The sequence below is a fragment of the Gopherus evgoodei genome, chromosome 7, assembly GCF_007399415.2.
Source record: "Gopherus evgoodei ecotype Sinaloan lineage chromosome 7, rGopEvg1_v1.p, whole genome shotgun sequence".
Classification (NCBI taxonomy): domain Eukaryota; kingdom Metazoa; phylum Chordata; order Testudines; family Testudinidae; genus Gopherus; species Gopherus evgoodei.
The window spans coordinates 28,204,301-28,224,614 of NC_044328.1; the positions used below are offsets into that span (position 1 = coordinate 28,204,301).

A 20,314-nucleotide genomic window follows, 5' to 3' on the forward strand; every position below is an offset into this window, starting at 1 on the left:
GGACTCTAGGAAGCAAAGAGATTTGATCTGATTTGAATTGATTAATCTTTTCCCTGTGGAATAGTGTCCACGAACAGATAATAAAATATGCATATAATTCAATCTAAATACAGCCTTGACATAAATCAGGAAGGGTGTTTCAGGGCTCCTTGAGCAGACGTCGCCAGAGAGCCTTATTCTAGAGAACCACCTCAGCTCCCTCCTTTCCTTCTCCCATGTCCCATCCCTATCAGCCTGGTTCAGATTTGTTGAGTTATAATAGATTCTGGTATATAGAATCTGATTTTGTCCTGAGTCTGGCCCATAGCCAGGAATACCCCTGATATAAAAGGTCCTTTAGAATCATTTCTTGAAAGGCTGGCAGGGCCAAAAGAATGGAAAAAGAATCAAGACTGGGATATTGATTTAAGGAGTGCAATTACTGGGCATTTAAGGTAACATTTTTAAAAGCATCTAGGCACTTAAATCCAATGGGACTTAAGAATTTTAATCACCTAGGCACCTTTGAAAATATTACCCTAAGGATGAAATTCACTGCTGCACAGAGGGCTAAGCACAAGACCTATGAGCCATTTATGTCACACTTAACCCGCTACACAGGAGATAATTTCACTCTTGAAGAGTAGATGATTACATAGAAAAGCCCCCTGCATTATTACACTGAACAATACAATCTGAGCAATCAATTTTGTCCGTTAACTGCATTTTGGTTTGTTTTAACTCAGTGGGGATCTGCAGGTTGCAGGCAGTGCCCACTGCACATTTACCACCGCACAGAAGGCAGTAGGAAAGGATAACTTTACCCTTATTCCAGAGGGAACAAATGGCATTGAAGAAAGAATGTCAATAATTTGGGAGAAGTGTGTGGTAAGAAACTAAATAGGTGTAAATGTTTGCTGAATTATCAATGCAAGTGCATGCAAGCGGCATTTTTGTCAGTATGAAGATTTAGAAAATAGCAAGATTTTCTTTAATGGAAGGGAAAGAGTTACATTATCTTCTTACATTGCTAAATGCCTCATTGTGTGACATTATCTAGGCTGCTACTTAAAAAAGCTTTGCTAATGAGAGAAAATGTAACATTTGAATGTAAATGTCTTGAAAGAGCTCCTTATTAGAAGACTATTCTATCCCAGTCTGAACTGTGATCAGAAATAAAAGTCTATCCAGAAGATTTTTGTAAAGGCAAGGAATGGAATTTCCATTTGTATTCTTTTCCTGTAGGACTGGGCAAGCTATGTGGAATTTGTTCATTTGTAATTTCTGCAACATTATAGTACCCTCAAAATAAGTTGTGAGTCTCTGTGTTGACTTCAATGAGCTTTGGATCAGGTCCACAGTGAATCTTGAGTGTAGTTTGTTATTAGAGAGACAACGTGTGTGAGGTAATATCTTTTATTGGACCAACTTCAGTTGGGGAAGGACAAGCTTACAAGCTACACAAACCTCTTCTTCAGGTTTGTTATGTCAGCTGTGCTTTTTACGATGCACTTAAGTATTTAGCTCAGGGATCGGCAACCTTTGGCATGCAGCTCGCCAGGGTAAGCACCCTGGCAGACCAGGCTGGTTTGTTTACCTGCCACATCGGCAGGTTCAGCCAATCATGGCTCCCAGTGGCTGCAGTTCACCGCCCCAGGCCAATGGGGGCCGCAGGAAGTGGTGTGGGACAAGAGATGTGCTGGCCGCCACTTCCTGCCACGCCCATTGGCCTGGAGCGGTGAACCACAGCCAATGGGAGCTGCAATTGGCCGAACCTGCTGACGTGGCAGACAAACAAACTGGCCTGGCCCGCCAGGTGCTTACCCTGGCAGACCGCATGCCAAAGGTTGCCAATCCCTGGTTTAGCCTATACTAACAGTGTTCACCTTTGAAAATATTCATCTTCACTGGAGCCCTGTCTCTCTGACTAGGTTCTTATACCTCACCCATCATTATACTATCTGAGTGCTTTATTCTGGTACCTCCAGTTTCTTGTATCCTTCTAGTAGCATGTTGAGGATCAATAACACTTAGAAAGCTCCAGTTCCAATAAACATGATATTTTTCTATCTAAGACAAGAAATTATATAATCTAAAGATTGATTGACTTCAGTATCAATTAAAGAAAGTTCTGGATGTGAGCCCAATACTTGCTGAGAGAAATGAGTCTTGTAGGTGAAAGTGCTGCCAAATGAATGATACACAGTAGTTGCAACAGACCTTTCTGTAGCCTCACTTCACCATGTGCACTTATTATTCAGTTTTGTGAGATGCAGTGTCTGTTGTGTTGAGTAGTATTCGTGTCATAGGAGCACCTACATAGTGACTATAAAATGGAAGCTGTAATCAGTTTCCAAATGTATGACATTATAACAGTCTTTAATGACTAGTCCTGCAGGGACAGCCAATTTTTGAATTAAATGTGAGGCCCAAGATTGTGTGATCTTCTGTGTGTGCAAATATCATTAATTCTAGACGAAATTGCAAATTCATTTTTGATGAGATCTCGTTTTCTGGTGATAGGTTTCCTTTCTCAATCTCCTTTCTTTCTGATTTCCAGGCCTCAGGGAAGATGGATGAGAATGATTTTGTAGCAGTGACCAGTACAAATGCAGCCAAAATCTTTAATTTTTATCCCAGGAAGGGACGAATTGCTGTCGGTTCTGATGCTGACCTAGTTATATGGAATCCCAAGGCTACAAAAATTGTCTCAGCAAAAACCCACCATCTGGTAAAATCATTTTGTGAGATTTAATTTCTTTTTTTCTTTATAGGCTTTTGCAACCAGATGTATTAGTGAAATAATGTATTCTTTTTAATCAGAGAGAAATTGAAACAGAGAGGATTTGGGTAAAATATTAGTATAATTGTTTATTAAATCTCAGTGGGAATAGGGAAATAAATCCCTTTTGTTATTGGCATTTACTGCAATGGCACCAAAAATATGTAGAGTAATGTTGTAGAATATGCAGTAGCAAAACGATACATGATGACCATTCTTTTGCTGTCAATGTGATACGATTAGTATGTACTGTATAGGCATAGAAAAAAATGTACAATCCTAACCTGAACATTTTCCTGTCCCAGCATTTCTCCTGAATTCCACTGACTAACCTTGAATTGCTGAACATGTGGAATTTAAAGGGCTATGACTGTAATTAAGATTTAACAGAACTATTGAGATTAAAGTTTGTTTTAGTTAGCAAATTACTGGGACTGTTGATATATATTCCTCGAGGGTTGGATAAACACAAGGGCTGTACTCTTTCAAATGTAAAGCTAAAAAGAGGAAGCAAGATTGATTCCATTTTGTACAGTTGTGTAGGGGCCATTCATACTGGAACAAACCCTGGGGTCCTTACTCGGTGTTTACTTGCCCTTTCTCAGGTAAATTCTCATTTCACCAACTGGAACTTGTGGATGAATATCAGCTACTTAGGAACACCTCCTTACCCTTATCTCTGCAAATGATTCACCAGCTGAGAAACTAACCTCACTCTCAAAAGCCGTTTGCCAAAGGGAATCTTTCAACTACACGAGTCTTACTGGAGATCCAAACCTAGCTTTCCTACCCCGTCCCTGGTCCTAAATAGGCATGTCACTCTCTCTTTGGTAATATTCCACTGGGGAAAGACTCTGTGTCTGTTCAAACTGTACCTTCTCTAGGGTTTCCCAGTTCATAGGTATCCCAAAATGAACTCCTACCTGGAACTTGAGAAGCACAGTAATATTTGAAGGGTTAATGGTAAAACTACATGTAACATTAGTAAAATGTAGAGGGTAGAACTGGTTTAAATCATTTAGTTGAAATATTTTTGACAAAAAATGAATTTTTGACCAAAATGAAATTTTATGGTATTTTGTTTGAACAGAAGCAGATATTTTTCAGTTAAAAATTGGTTTTCAGTTTGATTTTCAATAAAGAAAAATTGCTTTTGCTCTTCAGAAACCAAAAATTATTACCTTTGTATCAAAAATTGTTTTTGAAAGCTGAAGAATATTTTTCATTTGGAGGTGGTGAGAAAATTTTTAAAAAAAAGAGAGAAAAAAGACTCCATAGGAAGTTTTGAAAAATAAAATGTTTTCAAAATTCCCACAAAATATAATTGGAATTTTTCAACCAGTTCAATTAGAGAACTTGCTGTTTCCTGACAAACATAGCAAAAGATTCTGTGATGTCCAAGGTGAGTTTCAGCAGAAGCCTGCTGGGCATCTAGGTTAAGCAATTGGAACTTATCCATAGAATTGGGCTCTGGTTTGCTTCACAAGTAGCGCAGTGTGTGGTTTAGCTAGTGCTAAATGTTCATGAATTTTGTTTGTCCATTCCAGTTTGCTTTAGCTCACCAAATTGCTAGAGATACTTATTTTTTCAAATCTAATGTAAAGGATTATTTAAGGAATAATTAATTATACAGGAATAAAGTATTACACAAATGGGTGTATATATAATTGGATAGGCTGTGGGTTTATGGCTTTTTTGTTTTTAACTAAACTAACTCTGAATATCCTGGTTTGGATTTGTCAGAATGTGGAATATAATATATTTGAAGGGACAGAGTGTCGTGGTTCCCCTACTGTTGTTATAAGTCAAGGAAAAGTTGTGCTGGAAGATGGAAACCTCTTTGTCATCCAAGGGTCTGGTCGCTTTGTTCCTAGAAAGACATTCCCTGATTTTGTTTATAAAAGAATAAAGGCAAGAAACAGGGTAAGGAGAATTTTTATTTGCAAGAAAACAATGTCTGTTCTAATTTATCCCTTTCTCATATTGCTATTAGTGTTGTATTACAGCATCCCAGAGCCTCCTGGTAGGACCGAGAAAGGAAAGGGGGCCCTTTACAGAAGTAAAAATATTATTGATGTTATCTGCTTATAGGCTTTGAAAAGGTGTAAAATTATCAAATAACTGCTGTTGTGCATTGCCTGGCTTATGCATAAACAATGTTGTTGCTCCAATGACAATTTTTACACCTGATACCACTTAGTAATTCACATTCGTCTGAAAATAAAATAAAACTGTATTGAATTTTTATATACAGTTGCATCAGATATTTTGTATTGGATGATAAGGTATGGTGTGTCTCCCTGGGCAAATGGAATGTCTTCAAGGAGAATCAAGGGTAAACTAATCTACTACTAATTACAGGAGAGTAGACAGGAAAAGTACAAAGACGTAAGATGCATTATGTATCTAGCAGCACAGAGTCCTGTGGCACCTTATAGACTAACAGATGTTTTGGAGCATGAGCTTTCGTGCACGCATCTGATGAAGTGGGTATTCACCCACGAAAGCTCATGCTCCAAAACGTCTGTTAGTCTATAAGGTGCCACAAGACTCTTTGCTGCTTTTACAGATCCAGACTAACATGGCTACCCTCTGATACTATGTATCTAATTTTATGATCCTTCTAAATTCAATTTGAAAGGTAAAACGTTAAAATAATATATTTAATCTGAATGACATGATACATTATAATGAAATGATGGCAACATTTTTACAATTTAACTGTAGATATTTCTCATTAGAGATGTCCTTGGCTTAGTGGGTCTCTGATATTTTTATTTCAAATAGCCAATGCAGGAAACTACACGGGGATATATCCCCTAATGAAATTAATTAAGTTCTTCTCACAGATCTTTTTAGCCATTTTTGGCAAACTCTTATTGCCACCAATTGTGCAAACTGGTCATTAGTGTTTTCTGGACAAATACTTTAAATCTGTTACATGTATGTGATTGTAGCAAGCATGTGCTCATCCAAGAATGTTTAGACTGGAGAAAATTCTAAAAAATGTCAAAGTCAATGAGAATTGTAGGGGAACAGGGAGTTCCCAATATCTCTCCAGATTTGACTTATTCTTTAGGTTGCTCATTTGTGCCCTGGATTGCTCCCTTCCTGCTAGCCATATCCCCTGTGCTGGCAACTGGGAGAAGGGGTAACATAGGAACTGGTATGGCAATTCTGACTTATTTCTGTATGTAAGTAAATAGTTAATAGATAAGGTGCTAATACAAGAAACTCAGAAATATTTTCAGTAGTTCCTTCATTTTATAGGACCAATAAGACTTATTCTACACTAGCTTCCTTTGGTGGCTCCTTAGATCATCTCTTAGCTGCACCACGCCTCCATTTTTCCATGTGTAATGTGGATGTTATTTGAAGTATGGAGGGCAAGTATCACTTCATTTCTCCCAAATACACCAATGCACATCGGCAACTACAGCAATAACCACCTGACATGATTTACTGTAGCTTTTCTTTTCTCTGTGAATTCATCGCTGTAATAGAGGCACAACAGTGGAAGGCAGAACAAGTCAAAGAAACTGACAGAGCCTTGTAAAAACTATAAATCCTGTTCATGGCAGCTAGCCTTATCTTTTAAAGCTGCCCTCTCTGGTCATTTAAAACTAGAGTGGAAGCAATGATCTGTGTAGTGACCATAATACCTGCCCTCTCACCCACCTGCACTCCTTCCTAACTTTCTGATATGGCTAAGAAAATGACACTTACCCTGTAATATGAAGAATTGCTCCTGTATGCTCTCCTCCCTGCATTTCCCCTGCATATTTTGCACCCTTTCTTAACTTGCAGATAAGCGATTGCTAAGTCTGGTTGATCCCACTCGATGTGACAAAAGGCCTCCAGGCTATTTGCTACCAATCAAACTCCATCTATGTTATGTTTGAAAGTAAAAACATTGTGTCATTTTTCATCATCCAAGGAAGGCATTTTGCTAAATATAAACTTTTGCTCACATGAAGCTGGAGGTTCCTAGACTCTGAGTTAAATAATAATTGGGCATCAGATCAGGTGATCGCTGATTGCTTGTGAAATTAATTCATTTGGGCAGTCACATTTGATATTATGGGTAGTTAGTCTGCTTGTCTGCATTACATTTTTTTGGTCCCTTATCTAGCATTGGCTTTTTGGAGAGAGAAAAGGGTCCAAAATGGTGTTAGAAAATATTGTACTGGAAATGAACTTTACATAGTTCTCAGGATTACAGAGAAGAAGATCAGATGGCATGGCAGTTTAGCAGGGAAGCTGAAATGCTATTTTAAAATGCAAAATAGTTATTCTTTACAATTTGTATCTATCCTGACTTCATTATGCTCAAACCCAAACCTTTTTCTATTTTCTAAATGCTCTGTTCTAATTTTTTATCATAAAATGACTGGTACATAGTGTGACTTGGGATGAGAAATAGTTGGCTGCTGGTAATAATGGAGTACCGGTAATGTAGCTATTTCTCTGCACTAGCTTCAGATCTTTCTACCAGTCGAGAAGATGGATGGTTTAAAGTAGCACCTGATGCAATAGGACATTGTAATCATGCTGTGTCAGGTTCCATTGAGTTGTGTCACATCAGAACTCACAATGTACCAAAGGAAAAACAGAATGGAATGTGAGGAGAAAAAATGCCTTTTTTGTGTGTTCTCTGTAATAAAAAATAAAAATACAGTAAGTTTTTTGCCAATAAGCCCAAATTATGCACTGCTCCTTTCTCATGGCCACTGCAAAGTGCCCCATCTAGCCCTGGAGATGAAAATATTGAACTCAGTGTTACGAGGTGAAGAATACTGGTTTGAAGAATCAACTGGATTGCAAGCTGTTCAGGGAAGGGCCAATATCTTTCTGTGGCAGTGTACAGTGCTCAGCATGCACTGAGGCACTGTAAAAATAAAGACATTAACAGTATTAATAGTAATAAAATTAATGCTATAACCCTGAAGACACACTGGGCTTGATTCTGATTTTTCCTCAAGGTACCTTTACACAGTTCTGGCAGCGTAAAGGGGCCTGAAACCGGGTGTTGTTGTAATTTAAGGCGAGAGCAGTGTAATGGGGCCTTAGTGTAAATGAGCATCATGTTCACTGTGTCCAAGATACACTTCCTCTTTCATCTCTCTGTATTATATTTTGGGGGAGCCAGGATACCGTAGCATCACCACGTGGCCAATTTAATGGAAAGGGACCTTTGAATGGGAGACTGACAAGGATGATAGAGCCCAAAAGTGACCTGCCATTTTCTTTTTTATGCCAGCCAAAATCTATGTGACTCCTTGTAAAATAATTTTCCAGAGAAATGTTTAATGTTCTTTCTTCTGAAACAAATAACCTGAACTTATATGCAACCCTACAATAATAACTCAGGATATGTATGACAGAGCGAAGAACAATCAGTAAGGGAAAAGATTTCAGCTTCAAATTTCTCATCATTTTATTCAGAATCAGCTCACATGTTTATCCTCTATCTCGCTACAGCTTGCTGAAATTCATGGTGTTCCCAGGGGGCTTTATGATGGGCCAGTTCATGATGTCATAGTGACTGCTAAAGCTGCAGCCCCAACTCCTACTTCAAGGATAGCTCCCTGCTCAGGCAAAATACCGACTCTTCCTGTCCGTAATCTGCATCTGTCAGGATTCAGCTTGTCTGGTAAGTTTGCTCAGTGGTACAGTAGCATTTTCAGGTAGAGATTAACATGGGTAGTTTAGACTGACTGAGAAGTGCAAATATTGTTGACAAACCATACCCTAGTCTTGCAGTGAGCTCCCTGCAGGCAGACTTGTCTACCCATGAGGAACCCTGCTGAACTTCATGCAGCTCCAAACGGGTGCAGGGGTCCATTCAAATTGAGCTCAATGGCAGGGTCAGAGCTTATGTTATGTTACTCAAGTAGAAGAAAAAGATCAAGGTATAGAATTGCATTAGTAATTTCTGCTAGTGTAAAAAGACAAGTTGTATTAACCACTAAGTTTATGTGATGATTGCCATGCTGCTTTTGAGAAATCACTTTCCCCGCTACAGTACAATTTGCAGAGCTATAGTATCTTACATACAAAGGCAACACAAAATTCTTCCAGATGGTTGAAAGCTATCCATGCAAATATATTTTTAAGTATGTAGGTCACAAGATACCAGAGAGGATGCATGTCAAGTTTGAATTTAAAAAATGAGGTGGCCAATAGGTATGAAACAGAGAAGACAAAGGAGCCAAGGACAGGCATCAGACTGATTAGGTCTGACAACAGAAGCTGAAATCTTGGCCGCATTTAAATTGATGGCAAAATTCCTATTAACTTCACTGAGGCCAGGAATTCAGGCTGAGTTGTATCCTTTTCCAATTCCATAAAATAAGTGGTTGGATATGTAGGAAATCTATGAGAGGAAGATGGCTGAAATGCAAACAAATTCAGAAAAGGCATCAAGTAGTATTCTATGGTTAAAGCACAAAGGTGAAGGCAGATGGGGAGAGAGAGAGTGAGAAGGAATCATAGTTACAGACGAGAAAATTACTAAGCACAGATACAGCAATGGACGAATTCAGTACTGTGGCTAGAGTGGAGATGAAATGATAAATGCTCATGTACAGTAAACTTGTTTTAGAGAAGGTCAATGGCTAGATGAAAAGATCATCTCTCAAGATTTTATTTAAAAAGGGAGAATCACAACTAAACTAGTAGCCAATAGAAGAAGTGGATATAAGAAGGAATGGTCACCCAGATCTTATGACGAATGCTCAGAACAGCAGTGCTTCAACCAATGGCTTGGAGACTGTCACACCTCTATAAAGGCATCATACACTCACATAAATGATTTACTGCTTGTGAATTTCCTAAATTGAAGATTCAAACCAGTTGTTATGACAGTCATTGGGAAAGGGAAGAGTACTGCATATCTAGTTGCACAATGGTAGGTTTAAATTTATCTCATGTTAATTTTGATGTAAATCCTGGTATAAATAAATTTGAAATTTGACTTCTACTTAAAAAAAAATCATACAGTGGAATGCAGTTTCCACTATTTTAGCCACAGTGATTCAATTCTGAGTTTTATTTGAATCACAGGAGTACCACACACACTTTCTTCAGTTATTTGGCGTATATAGACATCATGCATGTGCTGCTCAGCTTCGTGTCACACTGTACTTGGTGCATGAACATGTATGCCATAGCTAAGAATAATTTTGAAAGCAAATGCCACATTATACAGTTACTGATAAAACTCTGCACTTAATTGGCTGAGATCACATGGATCATTGACAGCTCTACATGAAATGAAGTCCCAGAATGTTATTATCTGGAAATTATTTATTCATGGAGAAACAAATCGTTACAAAAAATTCCTAGAATCAGTATGCAAAGGATCTTTCCAGGAAACCAGTTAGAATTTTCCAGTTCCTTCCAATTAGAATACAGTCGTTCATTGCATTTGACAGCATTTCCTGTAATTAACCCTTTTAAGTTGTTCTCATTATATATAGCAGCATGTTTAGTTTCCCCACTACTAAGCTTGAAATATGCTTTGGTTATATCTCATTCTGAGCATGAAAACATAATAATATAATTTGATCTTCAAATTATCAGTATAGTTTGTAGCTTCAGTGGTGATTAGGAGGGTTGCTAAAATTCAAAAGCATTTTAATTAAAAATTACAAGATTCTACAGATTATACAGTTCATTGGTCATGTCACTGCTACATACCTTGTTTATAAAGTTGTCCCAAAGTGTAAAAAGTGTAGGTATTTATTTTTGTTTGAATTTTATTGTTGAGTTTCCAAATCAATATACATTAAGAACAAGTAAATTGCTATTGATTACCTGTGTACATATATATTGTTATGAAAAAAAAATCATTTAATAATTCCTGTATTTAAATCAATGAGGTTGTCACTTGTTTGTAGCCCTTTGATTTCTATGCCTTCTCTTCTAGGATCTCAAACAGATGACCATATTGCAAGACGCCCTGCTCAAAAAATCATCGCACCCCCTGGTGGACGTTCCAATATTACATCTTTGTCATAATGATTCCAAATGGGATGTATTGTATTCCCTGCCAATCAGTCTTGGTTTCCACTGGAGCAGGTGATCTGGGGAACTGCATTTTTCAACATCAGTTTCACATTTACAGAAAATGTATATTAAAAGATTGCCTTGTTTACACTCACCCAGAACACCTTGCTTTATGAGCTGGAAGTGGAGCTCTAAGTAGCAATCTTAACAATTAATTATAGGGCATAATGTACACGGGCAGGGCAAGGGGCTTGGGTGGAGTGGACACCATGGAAATATAAAATTGATCTGCCATCAAGCTCAGGATAAAATTAACCATGCGTCAGTTTACCCACCCCCCATCTTTCTCTGAATGGAAAATAGACTAAAAATACCCAAGATAATAGAACTCCCATCAAGTATTTTAAATATGTTTCTCGCGCAAATAGATATTCAGCAGATCTTTGACATGTGCATGTAAACAATAAGAAGTTAATTTAAAAATGTGTTCAGCAGTGCTGCTGGCCGTCTTGTAATCAGGACAAAGCTGTAGACATGTTTTGTGTTTAATAGGTTCTTTGTTTCCTTTCCAATAACAACTACTGCCCTTTGTACTCTTAAGGAATTTTAACTGGTAAACACTCAACTCTGTATGTTTTTAATACAGTTAGTTATATATATCTTGTGGTTGAAATGATCAATAATCATATATTTATACTATCTCATTGCTCAGGCCTTGAACATGCCTTGGGAATCATTGTCACTCTGTACCAATGTGACAGCATGAATATAAGAAATCGAAGTGTGTTCTGAATGTTCATGGAGTTAGTTGTCATAGTGTCAATATAGGCATACTAATGTATTGAGCTTTTGGGGTTTTTTTTCATAGTTGTATTTCTGGAACACAGAGATGACAGTGGAAGTCCCAGTGTATTTTAGTCTTTTTGTTAGATTTGTTTTTTAAAGATTATTTATACAGTTTTCCAAGTACCTAGCAAAGGCACATTTGAAGGCCAGTTGCATCTGATGAACTCTTTTATAAAGCTTAATACAACAGGTTTATTATATTTAAAGCTCTGTACAGTAAAGGTGATCTTATATGCAGTATCATTCCATAAAACTATGCATGTAATGTCAACAAAATCATTATTTGGTTTTTTTGTTCATTGCTTTCAATAAAGTTTGTTGGAAATCACCAAAATTATAAAGCCATTTGATTAATCTTTGTCTACTGTCTCCTACCTTAGGCTCTTATCCATAGTGAATCATCAAACTTATACACTTTGAGTTTGATCTGGTTCCCTTTATCAAAGGAAAGAAGTCTATTGACTTCAGAGAATTTGGATGAGGTCTTGTTTACCAAGGGCTCTATAATTAGACTGTTCATAGTTCCCAAACTAGTTTGAGTGCTTACCTCAAACTCTTTGAGCTGTAAATCAGGCTGAAATACTATAAGCTCAGTCAGTCTTCCCCATTAGATTTCTAGTACTTCCTGGTTTCTCCTAGACTAGTGAAAGCCTTGAGAATGAAATTTCTTGGACTATTTCCGTACTTCCATTTTTAGCCCCATCTGAAACTAGGAAGTAAAGATGCACATAAAAATTACGTAAAGACAACAGTTCAGGATTTGCTACAGTGGCAAAGACGTATGAAATCTTCCCATACTTTCATTTTAGATTTGTGTTTTGATAAAAATTTCATCTGGATGTAGCAAAATTATAGTCTTTGAATGGAGTGTTTCATTGTTTGGAATTATTGCTTCAGTTTATGACCCTATTGTTATTTCACTAGTTCAGCTGAAAGAAACTCTTGAGCTAGTAAATCTTTTACGGGTCTATTCTTTCCTATTAATACATTTTAGGAAAGTGAAAAATTTTAGGAGTAAAAAAATGTGCAGTAAATATAAAAACAGCTCTGGGTTTCAGAGTGTACAGGGGATTAAGCTGGGCCAGAATAAAGCCCTGTTTTTTCTTCTTCTTCTTCTTCTTCTTCTTCTTCATAAAAATGACTTTAAGTCTTCAGAAACTATAGACACCAAGTACTTGAAAAAACAAAATGATCTTTCCCAGAGGTGTAGTTATCTCAGCTCACAGCCTTCTAGCCAACCATTCGCAAACACGTTGGCTAGAATGCCAAACTTCATTAGAGCACTGAAAAAGATAAGAGCTTTGAAACCTCCACCTGCCACACAGATAAGTGATGAGGCTATAAGATGTTGCTGTAACTGTACCTTTTTCATTTCCATATGGGTTTTCTGTACCATACACTCATACTCCATTGATTCACGATAGGCAAACCTCAAAAGAATGGCTCGTGAAATTGCTAGTAATTCCTAGCTTTGGTAGAGCTTCTGTTCCCGTATGTCAATGTATTGCATAAGTTCCAGAATCCAAAAATTCTGAAGTTTCTGCATTTTTTTAACTTCATAATAGATTTTGGGCCTGTAGGTTTTGGACAATGACTGAGGCCAGTACTTTTTGTAATGGACTATTTTATCCATCCTTATGCTGAAATACCATAGTGATGAGCTGCAGTATAAAACCCTAAGATAGATACAACTGGTAGCGACAGAATGAGTTCCTTTCAATGAATTCAGCGTTTGGAATAATTGTTGAGAATTTTTGTTGCTCTTGTAAAGAATTTTGAGCGCTGGATAGCGTGTCAGTTGGGGGACACACTCCTTTAATTGCATTTAGAGCTTCTAAAACCCCCAGACATTGTCAAAACTTATGCAATAGTTCTGTCTTATTTACAGATGTGATGATCATCCCTCTTCAAGCTGTCTCAGACTGGGTTCCCAGTAATTGAAGCACTCAATAATACAAGTCATTTGTGAAAATCTAGGCTGCATCAAGCCCACATGAAATTATACTCCGTTCAGGTCAACCTTCAATTTCATTTTATATTATATTTCAATATTATATTGGTGCACCTGTGCCAAGGCTTGATTTTTAAATGTATTTATCTGTTTTCCAACAAAATTTATGAAGTTATGACATTGGATACCTGTGATGGAATATGAAAGACACAAAGCTAAATTCTGCTAGTATAAAGAAGGCAATTGGAGTTTTGGTTAATTGTGAAAGTTAGGCCATGAGTCAGCAAGCACTTAACTTCAAGCATGTGCTTCAGGCCCACTGAAGTGAATAAGAGTCAAGACCCAGTACACAATGAGATTACTGGACATAGAAAAATATCTGAGGTGCTCTGAAATGTTGTAAGGATCTCCAAGCATGTAAGATCCATGTAGCTACTCAAGTGCAGAGAGAGGGGCATGATGTTACATTTGTCACAGGAGGAAAAGCAGCAAATACATTTGGGGAGTTTTAACCTTCTGAATAAACAAAGTCTGATTTATGAAAATCTATTATCCCTCACCATTTACTTTTCAGTGGATGAAACTTTGGGCCTAGCTAAAGACCAAGAATATCATGATGAGGGATTTGAACAAAGCTGAGTGATGGTATAATAACAGGCTGAGGCTAAGAGAATCTCACTGAGAAATTAGGTCATTTTTGCCATCCAAGGGCACTAATAAATATTCTGTCACAATGAACGTATCGTATATGAGGGAGTGTAGACTAATGGAGGATGACAGGTTGTCTGGGTTCTAAAAGTCTTTGGATAAAAGCCCTCACTTGTGAAAATGTAGATGCTCCTAAAATCAACCTCCAAGTACCTCTGTTTTGCCAGCAGCCCCGCTGGCCTGATAATCTATATATTACTCTTCTTGAAAGACGTTATCTATGAATTGCCAACAAATCAGTTTTTTTAGCACAGAAATTTTCAAAAGCACAAAAGTAATCATCATGATATAGTATCAGAGGGGTAGCTGTGTTAGTCTGGATCTGTAAAAGCAGCAAAGAATCCTGTGGCACCTTATAGACTAACAGACGTTTTGGAGCATGAGCTTTCGTGGGTGAATACCCACTTCATCAGATGCATGCATGCATATATGCCCTTGGATATACTATGTCACTGCATCCCAGACATACACTGCTAACCTGCCCTACACGCTGACACACAGACAGGGGCGGCTCTAGACTTTTTGCCGCCCCAAGCACGGTGGCATGCCGAGGGGGATGCTCTGCCGGCCACCGGGCCCACGGCTCCAGTGGACCGCCTGCAGGTGTGCCTGCGGAGGGTCCACTGGTCCAACGGCTCCGCCGAAGCCGCGGGACCAGCAGACCCTCCGCAGGCATGCTGCCGAAGGCAACCTGCCTGCCGCCCTCCTGGCAACCGGCAGAGCGCCCCACCGCAGCATGCCACTCCAAGCATGCACTTGGCGTGCTGGGGCCTGGAGCTGCCCCTGCACACAGAGAGGCACAGGCTGAAAAATGTAGCTACACAAGAAGCTAGCCTTTATCAGGAATGGGCTCAGTTGTAAAAATGAGATCCCTGATTCTAAAGCAACAATATGTGGAAACTCAGCTCCTAAAATATAATTGGCACTGAAAATGCACAAATCATATCAAATAACACTCTTGTTGAGGATTCCTCCCACACATGTATTCAAACTGTTATACTCTGCAGCCTTGGCCCATTTCCTAGAAAGCCTCATACCATGACCTTTGCGTCTCTTCTACTCACAGGAGGTATGTCCCTGTGTGGGTGAAAGAGCAAAGACTACTGTAATTGCTGTGTCCCTAAGTTTGAAGGGTGAAAGCACTTCATAGGCCCTCAAAAAACTTGGAAAAATGTATACAAAAACTTGATGCAAGGTTTCGATTGCAGGGCCTGCCTGCTTCCCTATCTGACCTCTCATTACAGCACTTGAGAGCATCCTGCTTAGATTTGCTGAATATACCCCAGTATAATCACAAAGTCAGTTTTTTCCCATAGGGGCCTGTGATTGTGGAATGTTCTCATGGTGCAGCAAAGCCCATTAGTCAAATCTTAGCAGGAGAAACTGAAACCTTTCCCTTTCCCCATCAGTGTGTGTTTGGTGATGTTAGTTTCTTTCCATTAGTTGATGGGTCACTAGGATTTTCCATGCTAGATCAGGTAATTTATTTGGTTACTGGGCCTTGTTGCCCTTTCCAAAATGTCTGACATCTTGTGTCATTGTGTGACCCTCAGAGGTCTTCCAGCTGATGAGGAGCTTTTAGAAACATTCATGCCAAATGATGCCTGACTCCTGCAAGGGAGGTGGGAGGGAAGGAAGGAGGCTAGTTGTCAGTGAAAGCTGCAGGGACCCTTCCTCTCCATCGCATTCCCCTCTGTGACAGGTCTATTATTAATTACATTTGCAGTCCCTGCTCCCTCCGGTTTCCCCCTGAGCATTCATCACCACAAAGAGGAAGGAGATGTGTCCTGACCCCCATCTATACCCGCAGAGAAGATCAGACATGGTGAATATTGCAGTCGAATATATGTTCAGGATAATCAAAGATATATTAATGTGCAATTGTTAAAAATCCTATGTCTGGTCAAGGAAGTGGAATTCACTAAATATTAGGGGCCAGATTCTCAGGTGGTTATAAGTCAGTATAGCTGACTTCAATAAAGCAACTCTGATTTATAACAGCTGAGGATGTAGCCCTACATCTCTTACCATTGATCATTTCTCAGAGATCTTTTCACATTTACTTTTCACTTGTCACATGCCTGAGAAGGCCATTTGAGGGGAGAAATGGGGTAATCACCATCCTTAAGGGTCATTGGTGGAAGTATCCACATATGGTAGCATATAGTCTTTGTCTGCTTCCTGACTTGCAAATACACAGGATCTGTAAATATTTCTGCAGGCCTCACTGTATAATGGAATATTAAGAAGAAAGTTCAGAATACTTGGTTATTTGTAAATGTGTTTGTCCCTAATTTCTTTTGACACATTTTCTACATGCTCCTGATCAGATAAATCTTGATTGTGGTTTAAAATATGAGATTCTGTGAACATTCTTTGTACACAGAGACATAACGAATACTCTGAAAGGTTTATATTTCAGCGTTTGGACATTCTGTGTGTATAATTACTAGCGTAGGTGCTGTCTTGTAAAGTAGGCAATTCAGAAGTCAGGAGACTGCTCTGTTGGGGCCACTAAACTCGACAGGACTTTGGCATTAAATGCAAAGGCAGCAGAAAAATGAGGGGAGGAGGAGGAGGCTGAAATAGGAACAAATACAATATAACTCTTTTCTTATCTGAAGTGCTGGTAGCATCTTGTTTGTTGTAATTAAAGTGAACACACCAACAATAGTGCAGGCCAATATATCAATACCAAAGAGCACGTAATGAGAATATGCTATAATATTCTTGAAACTTATGCTCATTTATAGGTCACTATATAGCACATTATGCTAAATCTTGGTCTTTTTTGGCTAACATCAAGTGCATAACTAATTTAATATCATAGAGTAATAGAACTAGAGATGGAAAATAAGTAGTGGGTAAATTAATCCATCCCCCAAGTCACTGCAAGCTTTTTCTCTACAATTGCTTTCTAATTCTGGTCTACTCAATTACCCATCACTATGTTTTATAGTAACACTGGAAACAGGATATATCGTCTATCCTGAAACTGGGTCCTGCAAGCCCAGGGGGGTCAGTGGACTTCATCCCTAACTGCTAGAGTTCTAACGCTAGTCACTTTTTTTTAAAAAGGCCACCTGTTCAAGTTGTGATGCATGATGATGGATCCTGCTGCCCAGTCAGGAGGTGGCATTATTGGGCACTCATCCGAAAGGTTAGCCACAGAAAGAATTTAATATGTGATGATTCAGACAGCAGGGGAAACAAACAAGAATTATAAAGAGACTCTCCCCTAACCTGTAACCGGACAGCTGCAATGAATGTTCAGGAAAGAAATCTGATTTTTACAAAGGTTTCCAGCCCCATGACATCACTAAATGTCAACCAAAGAGAAAGCTGTGTGCAAGCCCATCTGATGATTTGTTTAGAAAGTTTCACAGCTACCTAGCTATCAGAGAGGTCAACAGATGCGTCCAAGGCTGTTTCTGCACAGAAAAAAGTGAAGATTACGGCATATAGAGGTGGCAGAGTTGTAAGGATAAGGCACTAGCCAGATCCCCAACTTGTGTAAGTTGGTGTAGCTCTGTTGTCTATTCTGCTTCAGAACATCTGGGCAGGGCCGGCTCCAGGCAGCAGCATCCCAGGCAGGTGCTTGGGGTGGCAATCTGCAAGGGGCGGCAGGCTGTGTGCTTTTGCCCCCAATCAGTGCACTGAATTGCCACCATGGATGATGGGCGCAGGCCTTGTGCCATTAGGGCAGCATGCACATTTCTGCCGTGGCGGCAATTCGGCTGCAGCTTCTAGCTTCAGCTGTCAGCGGTGGCACAGCTTCTGTCTTCCGGCTGAAGACAGAAGCTGCTGCCGAATTGCCACTGCCGCGGAAACGCGCGTGCTGCCCTAAGTGTACATGGACTGTTTCCGCTGTCTGCGGCGGCAATTCGGCGCGCTGCTTGGGGCAGCAAAACAGTAGAGCTGGCCCTGCATCTGGGGATCCAGCCCATCATTTTTCTGTTACAATTAGTGACATTCACCCCGTGTGTTGTATAAGCCCTATGTTAAGGGCATAAATGGGACTTAGATGTGGGACTGAAGTTGTACAAAGGGCCTTATGAGGGGACCTCTGAGATTAAAATCTTGTGTTTAAACTGTTGTCATGTTTTCTTTGGGTCTCTGTAGATAAGTAAGCATGGTATAGATGTTGGCATTTTGGTATATTACCTTTGTATATAAACAGAGTTATTTAGAATTACTTTTCAACCACACCAACCAAAATAAAAAACAAGATCTGCAAAATGACATTGTTGGCTTGTATTTTATTGACATTACACAACAAGAACATTTTCCCCCTTAATGTAGCATCTGCTGCCTTCACTGATTATATGCGTTAGTCTCTAGCATAACAATGCATGGAACCCTTGTATTTCTCAGAGTATAATAGTGGGAACATAGGCATGTAAAAACAACTATACTAGGTCAGACCAGTGGTCCAGCTAGTCCAGTATCTTGTCTTTGGACTTGGGCCAGTGTCAGGTGCTTCAGAGGAAATGAACAGAACAGCGCAATTTTGAGTGATCCATCCCCTCTCATCCAGTCCCAGCTTCTGGCAGCAGGAAGTTTAGAGACATCTGCAGCATGTAATTGCGTCCCTGACCATCTTGGCTAATAGTCACCGAGAAGGCATCCTCCATGAACTTAACTAATTCTTTTTTAAACCTGGTTGTACTTTTGGGCTCCCAGGACAATGAGTTCCACAAGCCGACTGCATTGTATGAAGAAGTAACATCATTTTGTTTGTTTTAAATCTGCTGCCTGTTAATTTGATTGGGTGACTCCTAGTTGTGTTATGTGAAGGGATAAATTAAACTTCCCAATTCATTTTCTCCTCACCATTCATGATTTTATGGACTTCTATAATATTACCCCTTAATTGTCTCTTTCCTAAGCTGAACTGTCCCATCAGATTACTCTCACCTCATATGAAAACTGTTTCTTACTCCTAATCATTTTTATTATCCTTCTCTGTACCTTTTCCAAGTCTTATCTTTTTTTAGATAGGGCCAATGAGCAGCATGCAGTATTCAAGGTGTGGACCTACACTGGATTTATATAATGGCATTATGATATCTTCTGTCTGATTATTTATCCCTTTCCTACATTCTGTTCACTTTTTTGACTGCTGCTTCACATTGAGTGGATATTTTCAAAGAACTATCCACAATGACTCCAAGATCTTTCTTGAGTGGTAACAGCAAATTTTGGTGTCACGTTAGTTATATACGAGTTATCTGAAACAGAGGCTGAGTTTAGCAATAGGTTACATACCACAATTAGTACATCTGCAATTTCATATTTGAATTCCTTCAGAAATCTTGGATGAATACCATCTGGTCCTGGGGTTTGCATTATTTTTTAATTTATCAATTTGTTCCAAAACCTCCTCTATTGCCATCTCGCTCTTTGGACCGTTCCTCAGATTTGTTACCTAAAAAGAATGCCTCAGGTGTTGGAATCTCCCTCACATCCTCTTCAATGAAAACTGATGCAAATAATTCCTTTTTACTTAGCTGCAATGGCCTTGTCTTCTTTGAATGCTCCTGTAGCAGATAGATCATCAAGTAGCCCCACTGATCGGTTGGCAGGCAGGCTTCCTGCTTCTGATATACTTAAAAAATGGTGTGGTATACTCTGATATTTTGACTTTCCATGAACATTCCTTGTTACTGCTTTGTTTTCCTGGTTCTCAAACAAAGTGTGCTCACTGCAGTACAGAAAGCAGCTGTGTTGCTCAGCAGTCATAATAGCAGCCTTCAACTACCTGAAGAAGGGTTCCAAAGAGGATGGACCTTGGCTGTTCCCAGTGCTAGCAGATGACAGAATGAGGAGCAATGGTCTCAAGTTGCAGTAGGGGAGGTCTAGATTGGATATTAGGAAAAACTATTTCACTAGGAGGGTGGGGAAGCACTGGAATGAGTTACCTAGGGAGGTGATGGAATCTCCATCTTTAAAGATTTTTCAGGCCTGCCTTGACAAAGCCCTGACTGGGATGATTTAATTGGGGTTGGTCCTGCTTTGAGCAGGGGATTGGACTAGAT

General features: G+C 39.2%; 1 protein-coding gene across 3 annotated transcripts in view; it reads left to right on the forward strand.

Moving 5' to 3' along the window:
- Positions 1-14,583, forward strand: part of DPYSL4 (dihydropyrimidinase like 4) — a 30,495-nt gene extending 15,912 nt beyond the window's left edge. For all 3 annotated transcript variants that reach the window (XM_030570376.1, XM_030570374.1, XM_030570375.1), the window contains exons 10-14: positions 726-867; positions 2,540-2,710; positions 4,505-4,684; positions 8,243-8,414; positions 10,692-14,583. In XM_030570376.1, coding sequence (XP_030426236.1) covers positions 726-867; positions 2,540-2,710; positions 4,505-4,684; positions 8,243-8,414; positions 10,692-10,783 — 757 coding nt within the window. In that variant the 3' untranslated portion in view covers positions 10,784-14,583. The remainder of the gene's footprint in view (positions 1-725; positions 868-2,539; positions 2,711-4,504; positions 4,685-8,242; positions 8,415-10,691) is intronic.
- Positions 14,584-20,314: the final 5,731 nt, after the last annotated feature.